The sequence below is a fragment of the Dreissena polymorpha genome, chromosome 4 (genome assembly GCF_020536995.1).
Source record: "Dreissena polymorpha isolate Duluth1 chromosome 4, UMN_Dpol_1.0, whole genome shotgun sequence".
NCBI lineage: Eukaryota > Metazoa > Mollusca > Bivalvia > Myida > Dreissenidae > Dreissena > Dreissena polymorpha.
The window spans coordinates 111,404,977-111,415,828 of record NC_068358.1 but is presented as its reverse complement, the minus strand read 5'-3'; the positions used below and the strand labels follow the sequence as shown (position 1 = coordinate 111,415,828).

General features: G+C 33.6%; 1 protein-coding gene across 2 annotated transcripts; it reads left to right on the top strand.

Annotated features, from left to right (window-relative positions):
* Positions 1–1,170: 1,170 nt before the first annotated feature.
* Positions 1,171–9,249, top strand: LOC127877836 (ubiquitin-conjugating enzyme E2-17 kDa). 2 transcript variants are annotated; one of them, XM_052424109.1, is made up of 5 exons: positions 1,171–1,368; positions 1,537–1,617; positions 2,412–2,527; positions 5,502–5,590; positions 8,228–9,249. In XM_052424109.1, exons 1-5 carry the CDS (start codon positions 1,325–1,327, stop codon positions 8,369–8,371), a joined length of 474 nt encoding a protein of 157 aa, XP_052280069.1. In that variant the 5' UTR covers positions 1,171–1,324; the 3' UTR covers positions 8,372–9,249. The 2 variants fall into 2 exon arrangements, with proteins under 2 accessions (XP_052280069.1, XP_052280068.1); XM_052424108.1 differs by lacking the exon at positions 8,228–9,249 and adding an exon at positions 7,454–7,844 and having other exon boundaries at positions 1,178–1,368.
* The last annotated feature ends 1,603 nt before the right edge of the window (positions 9,250–10,852 follow it).

Sequence of the window (10,852 nt, the reverse complement as noted above, 5' to 3'; positions counted from 1 at the left end):
TTATGTAATTCTTTAATACAATGCCATTTAGATTATGCATCCTCTTCGTGGTATTGTGGGCTCACGAAACAGCTCAAGCACAAGCTACAAATAGTCCAAAATAAAATGGTTCGTTTTATTAACAATTCCCATAGTAGAACATCACTTGGTGTATCGAATTTCGAAGATCTTGGTTTATTGAACATTGAGCAAAGATACAAGCAACTTCGACTTAACCATATCCATAAGATTTTCTACAATAAATGCCCAAGCTATATGAAAGACAATTTTGTCAAATGTACAGATGTCCATCAATATGGGAATAGATCAAGATTAATTTTTTATGTACCTCAAGTTGATGGCTTTACTAGTTCTTCATTTTACTACAATGGTATTAAGGATTGGAATTCATTACCTGATAATATAAAGTCCATCAAATCGAAATTTACTTTAAAGAAACTTGTTAAGAAACATCTATTAAATGAAATAAAGGAAGACGAGAATTCCATGTATTTTTACTTTTAGATTTGTTTTATTTTATGAAATCGCTTATTTTTATTCTAATTTGTATGAGTCTGTGTATTATCATGTCAACGTTTGAAAGTCTCACTTTTTTAATGTGTAAAAGAAATAATTTGTAAGATCATGTCGTTTTTATATTAAGAACTGAAAAAACTATATATTTATTGTCACTTATAAGACCTGTTTGACAAAATCCAGTGACCCCGTTGGAAATAAGCTTATTCATGTTTACATATCTAGGCTTTACGGGTTATCCTGTGTATACATCATGTCGTTATATTAGATCTGTGATAAAAGGCACCATTCACACTTGAAGTTAGAATGTAAGCTATATCGTAGTATTTGTATTTGTACTTAACATGTTACGATATTGTAATGCTTTGATTATATTGAACTGTAAAATGCTTGACATATATACACAAATAAAACTAACTAAAAAGCCGTTACTTGATTTTTTAAACGAAAAATACCATACCAGGGGTAAGTTTCTTTCTGTGCTTTCCTGGTATGATACTTTGCGCACATACACTTAGTCCGGTTTTCCCAGACTGCGACTTACTACTGTTTATTGATATTTTTCTTATAATGAAGATCGCTAAAATTAGTATAGTAATGGTTAACCCATTGGTCACGTGAGATGACGATATGAGAGAAAAATTGGAGGTTTTCCAACTGACGCATTATTCTGTAAAAACCCGGATGAAAACGTCATAGGCGAAAACAAAATAAAGAACATCTAGAAATTTTTCCAACTCATCTAAGCCAACTTATATAACTTTAACGGAAAGTATTTTGTGATAAGAGAACACATACAGTGATAGTAATGTCTACCCCAGCCCGACGACGATTGATGCGAGATTTTAAAAGGTAAGTACGGGCATAAGCAAAACTATAAGAATTAACTGCGAACGTTCAAAATGGCTGACATTGTCAACCGAGACGGAGTACATCATTAATATAAACAACAAATTATGAAGAGCCTCACTATTGTACAGATGTAGCCTATACAACCAATGTTGTTTTTTTTAATTGTAGACTGCAGGAAGATCCCCCAGCTGGCGTCAGTGGCGCACCTACGGACAACAACATAATGTTGTGGAATGCTGTTATTTTTGGGTAAAAGCTTGCATCATTTCTTTAATCTTGTATGTTATAAAAGTGATCATTGTATTATTTCTAAAACATTAAGCATTATTGAGATAATACTATCCTAGTCTGCTTTAAATGGCCATAATCTTCAGTGGCATGATAAGATATCATGGTAGTTGCAATCCATTCATAGACCTAGGATTAGTATGGATCTTTATGTAAATTACAATTGTATTTACTATTTAGTTCATTGGACATGGACATGCTTCACAATACATCCATACCACACACTTCAAAGCTACTTGCATGGGTTTTATCCAAGAAAACTCAACACATCCACATCGCCTGATCTCATGTCTAGCTTGACATTGACCTACTATTGGAGTTACTTATTCAAACAGTCCAATCCATCAATACCTACATTATGTAACAAGGCTTCCACTGAGGGAATATGCTAATTGAATGCAACATCTTGTTAAAATCAACAACTTTACATTAAGTTATTTCAATAGTAGCTATAAAAAGATAATGCAATGTTTATTTAAGATGTAAAAATGATACAACCAAATAATGTTACTTTTTCATAATATATTGCAATACAGATTGTGCTCTATTGTGGCTCTCAGAGTAAACAGATAAATAAAAGAAATCAAAGGTATAAGAGTTGTTCGCATGTTTACATCAATAAGGCTACATTGACAGGCATGTGTGTCAAAATGAAAGTAGCCAGTATGATAATAATTTTTTTATACACATTGAAGGAAGTTATCTCTGTATACAGATATTCAGCCTATTTTTTCATTTTCATGTTTTATTTTCAGACCACACGATACACCATTTGAAGATGGAACTTTCAAATTGACTATAGAGTTCACTGAAGAATATCCTAATAAGCCTCCTACTGTTCGCTTTGTCTCTAAAATGTTCCATCCTAATGGTATGTTTGTATTGTAACCTGTAATGATATGTTTGTGTTGTAACATAGTAGACTATTTGTCAAGCCACTTGCAGAAAGCTAGATACAGCAGCAACCCATGTGAAAGACTTAAATTTATTACAGGACAAAATTTGAATTTTACAGAACCTTGTAGAAGATATCCGGACCTTATGAAACAGTCATGATATCCATATGGACTGATGACTTTATTGATTGTTTACAGTTATGTTTGGCTTCTAATTGTAAAACAGAAAAAATCTTCATATTTTTAATTATTTCGTGATTGTAAAATCATAATTCCAACAAAAGTATAATGTGCTTGAAGCTTCAATTTTCCAATATATTTTCATGATTTGTTTGGAAGTTAATTGACTTATTTAATTATACCCCCATTACCAATGGTAATGGGGGCTTTATAGGAGTCACTTTGTCGGCCGGTCTGTCTGTCTGTCGGTCTGTCCCGAAAGCTTGTCCAGGCCATAACTAAGTTGTTCATTGTGAGATTTTAAAATCATTCAGCACAATTGCTCACCATCATTTGACGGTGTGTCATGCGAAAGACTTATTTCGATATCTCAAAGGTCAAGGTCACACTTTGAGTTTAAAGGTAAAAAATGGCCATAAATGAGCTTGTCCGCGCCATAACTTTGTCATTTATTGTGAGATTTTAATATCATTTGACAGATTTGTTCACCATCATTGGACAGTGTGTCGCTCAAAAAAATAACGTCAATAACTCCAAGGTCAAGGTCACACTTTGAGTTCAAAGGTAAAAAGGGCCATACATGAGCTTGTCCGGGCAATAACTATGTCGTTCATTGTGAGATTTTAAAATCATTTGGCACATTTGTTCACCATCATTGGATGGTGTGTTGCGCGAAAAATTAGGTCGATATCTCCAAGGTCAAGGTGACTTTGAGCTCAAAGGTAAAAATTGCCATAAATGAGCTAATGTCTGGGCCATAACTATGTCGTTAATTGTGAAATTTTTGAAATCATTTGGCACATTTGTTCACCATCATTGGATGGTGTGTCACGCGAAAGAATTACGTTGATATCTACAAGGTCAAGGTCACACTTTGAGTTCAAAGGTAAAAAAAGGCCATAAATGTGCTTGTCCGGGCCATCTATGTTGTTCATTGTGAGATTTTAAAATCATTTGTTCACCATCATTGGACAGTTTGTTGCACGAAAGTATTATGTCAATATCTCCAAGGCCAAGGTCTCACTTTTAAATCAAAGGTCAAATATGGCCATAAATGATAATGGCATAATAATTCTTAAGAATCGCCATAAATTAGCTTCTCTTGTTTTCTGAAGACAACATGCAAAATAGTCTGTGTCAATGCGGCACGTGGGGGTATACGTCACGTCTGCGACAAAGCTCTAGTTATTTTTATCAGAACAGAGGTCCTTCGATCTTGGCAATGTTATCAGACCTTTAGACTTTGTATGAGACTTACTCCAGGGTCCAGTGTCTTTCCCATGGGTTGAATGCAGGCATATTGGTCGAGTGGTAATGTGTATGTGTCCCAGCTTGACAAGACTATGCATTTGTGATTCTTTGCACAGTTTGTATATAACTTACCACAAAGGTTCAAAGATTCGCATCTCAAAGGTAAATTCTCTCAATTTCACTTAGAGGTCAAATATAAAATTTGGCTTCAAAACAGCTTGTCTAAGGCGTTGCTTTGTCATGCATCATGCATTTGATATAACTTACAAAAAAAGACCACAATGTGGAAACGGCGTGTCGCGTTTAAGTTTAACCCCTGTCTCGCTGCCACTAAGGTCAAATTCCCACTGAGAGGTCAAAGTTGGCCATAAAACTGAAAAAACAGACTTTGTCATCCATCATGCAATTTTCAAACACATTACCACCATTAGGTGATAACATGTTGTGGGTGACACACACTTCTTTTTTCAAAGGTCAAGGTCACACTCTTGAGGTCAACTTAGTCATTCATCATGCAATTTTCAGATACTTTGCCAACCATGTTAACCAGTATGTCGCACATTTGTCAAAGGTGAAGGTCACACTAAAGGTCAAGTATGTGCACAGTTCAGCAGATAAAATAATTATAGATTGTGTGTTGCATGTTAAATATTGTTATTAATATCAATGTTAACTATGGTGAGATGTTTTGTCTCACCTTGGTCAAAGGTCAAGGTCAAATAATATGCAAAATGTCAAACATGGGCATGGTTCAGCTTATTATATAATTACAAGCATAATTGATAATAAGCTCTACAGGCAGTTAGTATAAATCAGAGAATTATATTTTCCTTGTTTATTTTAAGATGCATACATAGTATTTTAGAAACAAAATAATGTTTTTATGCCCCCGGTAGGGTGGCATATAGCAGTTGAACTGTCTGTTAGTCAGTCCATCCGTCCGAAAACTTTAACATATCCCATAACTTTTGCAATATTGAAGATAGCAACTTGATATTTGGCATGCATGTGTATCTCATGGAGCTGCACATTTTGAGTGGTGAAAGGTCATCAGTCAAGGTCAAAGGTCAAATATATGGCTTCAAAGCGGCGCAGGAGGGGGCATTGTGTTTATGACAAACACATCTCTTGTTCATTCTAAAATCACTGTATTTTAATAAATATAATTATTAAGGATCTTTGTTTCCACCCCTTTATATATGAATTATGAACACTGACCATTTTATTATTGAGCCATGTACATCTCAATATTTACTGTTCAAGGGATCTTAATTGGCAAGAGCTATTCGCCCCTAAAATGTGTGCTTGGATTTCCAAGAAATCTCAAATATGCTTACATAAACTAAACAAGAACAAGCTGGATTATTTGCATGTCAAGTTGTCAGTTTATGTCCGTGCTATGTGTAGAAATGTCTGCAGAATGCAGACTCTGGTCTATTTAATATTATATTAAATTTTGTCATTCCCTTTTGATTTGTTTGAGTCACTCATGCAGTTTCTATGTTCTTTTCATTTCAGTTTATGCAGATGGCAGTATATGTTTAGATATTTTACAAAATAGATGGAGTCCAACATATGATGTTTCTGCAATTTTAACATCTATACAGGTAATTATTAATTATATAGAGAATATTTGTTGGATTCGGTGGATTATCGATTTTAATTCACGAGTGATCATAGAAAATAATATTTTCACGAGTGGCACAGCCACGAGTGAAAATATAAGTTTTTTATGATCACGAGTGAATTAAAATCGATATTCCACCGAATCCAACAAATTTTCTTTTTATTTTATGCCTTTTTTAACAGTTTATATACATTGTTAAAGAGTTTAACTAAAGAATTTCGCTGGGACAATGACGTCATTTCGTCAAAGAAATGACGTCATTTCACAGTAAACAGTGAAAATTATCGATAATTTTCACTGATAATTTTCATTGTTTGAACAGTGAAATTATCAGTTTTAAATCACTGATATTTCCTTATAAACCACCTGAAAGCATAAAATAAAAATTTATAATCATCTTCATGTAGATATACCCTTTGACGTTAAGAATGTGCAGAAAGGTCTTTAAATGGTCATTGGTGTTAAGCAAATGGAGCCTGATTGTCATATGTAACACCCTTCTACATACCTTAAAGGCCAAGGTCATATTTAGAGGTCAAAAGTCATATCTGTAGATTAAACAGTTTGAAAATTCCTGTGTCATCCTTAATTATTTATGAATTTAAAAACGTACATCGCACAAATGCAACCATCGATGCATAAGACTATGTGTGGCATTTATTACCCCTCTCCTTACCTCAAAGGTCACACTACGAGCTCAAAGGAGATAAAAACAACTTGTCTAGACTGTGACTTTGTCATACATCATGTACTGTTATACATCATGTACTTTAAATATAACATCCTACAAATGACCATCATGAGATGAAGGCATGTCACATGAATACCCTTCTATCTTCCTCAGAAGTCAAGGTCAAACTTTGTGGTTAAATTTGCACATAAAACAGCCGCTGACAATGTCATTACTGTTACTCCATTGTTCATCATGCAATTTAATAATTATGGACTACAAATGTTCACCTAGCAACACTGTATGTCATGTGTTACAACCATATCCCTACATATAAGGTCAATGTCATTTATAAAGATCACAGGTTAAATATTGCTGTAAAACAGCTTGTCAAGACTGAAATTTCTTCATTCATCATGCAATTTTGAAATAATTTTCCAACAGTGGTAACTATTTGGAGAGACCGTGTCACACCTTGGTCAAAGGTCTAGATAACATTTAAGGCAAAAGGTGAAACATTGCACGCTTAAGCTTCTTAAATATTTTAAAATATTATGAACTACAGGCTTGACAGTCATGTTGCATACAGAAATCTAGTAAAATTACTTGGCATCATAAGACAACATTTGTGTGTAAGACCCATCTCCGTTATACAAGGTCAGGCTTAGAAACAAATGATAAATTTGGCTTAGAAAAGCTTGTCTGGACTGTAAACGTTGTAAAAAATTATGCAAATTAAAAATAACTAACAACAAATGACGTTAATCTGGAGACAGCATGTTGTGTGTATCACTGGTCTTCCTTCAAAGGTCAAGGTCACACTTTAAACTAACAAGTATATTTTGGCCATAAAAATGGCATACCGGTACATGTAGGTGGAGTTGTGACACAAAAGTAGAATATTGGGACATCGTTGCTCTATGGGCACGTCTTGTTGATCTTCAGTTTGTCTTGTTAGCATCATTTTTGTCATAGTCATTGAACGTCATCGTCACCATTCATCTACTGTTCTTTGTACATAATTTGAGATTCATTTATTACAATTTTAAAGCTGCCTGCCAATTATAAGTTTTTTAATCTGGATGCACTCAATGGTTTTCCAAAATTTACTGGATTTTATTCCTTGCTCTTAAAGCTTTGTATAAATGATTATTATCTTTTTTTACTTTTTAGTCTCTTCTCCATGATCCAAATCCTAATAGTCCGGCAAATAACGAGGCGGCTCAGTTGTATCGTGAAAATCGCAGAGAATATGAGAAAAAAGTGGCAGCCATTGTTCAAGAAAGTTGGAATGATGATGAAGATGACGATGATGTTGACAACGATGAAAATGCATAGCATTTGTTGACATCTTGAGACTTTTATTATTTTGGTAATTGTGCTGTCTTTCCAATTGTTTCAAAGACAAAAGATCTGGTGGGGTGAAGAGGCTTTGTTTAGTGATCTTTTTAGCTGTATTCCATTTGTTTGTACACTTTGTTACATCTGTGTTTTTATAACAAACATTTACAAGTAATCATGTCTTATTTATGTGAATGAGAAACAGTTCGTCATTGTTGAGTTACTTATCTGATAGTCAGTCTCTATTCATTTGGTTTGTGTTACTCTTGAGTTATATGGTTTGTGTATTGGTATACACCAGATGTTAGTTACCTAAGTGATCCATCGGAGAATTAATGCAGAAAGTGCATCAGTCAGCTGTGGGGTGATAACCATGAGTAATGTTCTGGAAAAATATCGAGTTTAATGCTTGTGGGGACTACACAGGCTTATAAAGGGTATCAATTTATTCACATGCATTAAAACCTGTTTTCCCAGAATGAAGCCTATTTGTTCACACACTATCAGTAACACTTGCAGTTATGATGTCATCGACTATAATGATGTCACATCATTGACATGTAGTGCTGTTAGCTGATAGCTATACAACATGTTTGTTTTCACCAGTCACTTCTTGATGAACCCAACCCCAACTCCCCTGCCAATAACCTGGCGGCCCAGTTGTATCAAGAGAATAGACGAGAATATGAGAAAAAGGTGAAGGCAATTGTTGAAGAAAGCTGGATTTACCATGGAGAGGTGGCGTCTTGAATTATAAAGCAAGAATGCTGTTATAAAGCAAGAATCCACAATTAGGGAACTGTCATCTTGTGGCAGTTAAGAACAACAGTAATAAATCATTTCTTGTAGAATCATATTTTTTATTCGATAGAGAGTATTTGAATCTGAATGTTTTCATGGTATGTTATGAATAATAACAGTTTGATGAATATAGGTCATAAACATATGCCTAACATCCAAGAGGTGATTTCACAAATTGGGTAATGTGATTTATCAAAGTGTCTCGTGAACCTTTCAAAGTTTGCTGATCATGTATACCATGTATTGTATCAAGCATTGTATGGATTTCATACTTCATAAGGAAAAATGCTTTTCTGTACAAAAAACACCATTATTTTGTTGAATTCTGTACTTTGTGCTCAACTTCACAGAATGAATACATTAAGTACAATACAGTAGGGTACATGTTGGGCAAAATAGTCAGTTGTTAACAGACTGCCAGTGGCATAATTTGTTTTAATAAGACATTTGTTTCAATGGCTTTCTCATTGCTGCTTCACATTAAATGCCGTACAAGCCTGTATGAAAACCATGAGAGAAACAATGGAGAACAATGAAAGGAGGGGGTATTCACATGTTACAAGTCTATTAAGTATATGATTTATTTTAAATACTTATTTTGCATTTTATGTTTGTTTCCATATTGTACTGGTATATTCTTTGAACCGAATAACAATAATATGAAGTTTATGATGTTTTGTATGCACCTAGACTCCATTTTGTGATATTTGTGAACTTGATTTATTGCTAAGTGTGTTTGTTGGTTTTGTAATGTTTTATTTTGACTGGTATGAAAGTTAGTCGTTTATATCAGTGATCATTATGAATAAAAACATCTTAAATGTAAACTTAACTTGTTTTGTGTTCTGAAGTTTTTTTTATAACTTGCAACACTCATCTTGAAGTAGAAGGAGGAAACAGGGCTATAGATAACAAGTGTATTTGCGTTATTACGCAATTAAAATAACAAAAAATGTAATTTAATTCAAAATAAAGCATACAAAAACGCAAATACAAATTTAATAACATAATTCCCGTTAAAAACGTTGCATCACAAAACGCAATTGTTACGAACACCTGGGGTATTGGTTAGACAGGTTATTTTCCGTACCAAAGTGTACCAGATAGTTTATATGCTGTCCTATGAAGAAAAGAAGGCAGTCTTTCAAGCGGTTATCAACCTTTGGGGTATTATTGTAATTATCCGTAGACCCGTCCGATTTCTACTTTCATTTTCATGATATTTAACCCAAAATAACCCGAAAACGGGGTGCATCGCTTTTAACAGCCATAACTCCATCAATTGTGCAGAGATTTTCATGAACTCGGTCTTATTCAATGCAAAAATGAATGAACTTTGATCAGAAAATCAGTAATTGTTTGTTGTTATGAACAGGTACCTTTTTGAATTCCATTTGTATAAATAATATAGTAACCTTAGTAGATTTTTATTATATTATGTCATTCCCTAAATTACCCAAATGAGTTAAAAAAAAAAGACGAGGGTGAAAAACCCAATTAAGCTCAAAAGTAGGGGTGAAAAGTTTTGCTAAAACTATTGAATTTACAAAAACCCTATTGTCAAAAACAGGGGGGAATTACCCTATATACACCATAAGTTATCTATAGCCCTGAGGAAATATGTTAATTTACATAAATGTTAATGCATTAGTGTGATTGTGGCATAAATGATTCATCAAGGAGACCATATTAAAATTATCGTCTTGTTAAACTTTGGATCAACTTTAAAACACATATTTACTATTTATTTTTTTCGCAAGTATTCACCAGCTTTTGTTTTAGTCATATTTGAACATTGGTTTCCCACTCACAAGTCAAGTTTTGGTTTTCCCTCTTATGAGTCAAGTTTACTCACACATGAAGATAACAGCAGGTCAAGATGGCTTATTTATAAACCCGATTGGTATTTTAACAATACACAGGGTGATACATTTCCTGGTTAAGTCTTTGGTATGTATGTATAGAGTGCGTAAAGTCATTGCTATTTATAAAGTAAACTATTGTCCAGTATGAGGTCTTTATTTTTGCACCCTTTGTTTTATGGTTAGGTTGACACAATTTACTTACATGACTATTTTTCTTATTTGACCCATTGACCTGGTATGTTATTTAAATGTGTGCTGGTTGCTGAAAAAATTGCAATTAGTATAAAAACTTTGCAAATAACAACCATAATTATTAAGAACAGCGTTTGCTAGTTTTTATGTCTAAAGCATCAAAAATTCATTTATAAATTTATTATACAAGTGAACATGTATTTCAGAAAAGACTGTTATCAAGTCAATTTTACAAGATGTAAGAACAAATCAGGGTTTCATGATCAGAACTGACAACTAATAAACAAGGTTTGATTTATGTCAGAGGATCTGTTTATAGTCAAATGCATATGTGTATTCTGATTACAGGTCAGTGATTTCTCCTTTAATCTTA

Coding starts and splice junctions, on each gene's coding strand:
- LOC127877836 (XM_052424108.1), top strand. CDS start 1,325: ATGTCTACCCCAGCCCGACGACGATTGATGCGAGATTTTAAAAG. Junction 1,618..2,411: donor TGGAATGCTGTTATTTTTGG/GTAAAAGCTTGC, acceptor TTTTATTTTCAG/ACCACACGATACACCATTTG. Junction 5,591..7,453: donor CAATTTTAACATCTATACAG/GTAATTATTAAT, acceptor TTTACTTTTTAG/TCTCTTCTCCATGATCCAAA.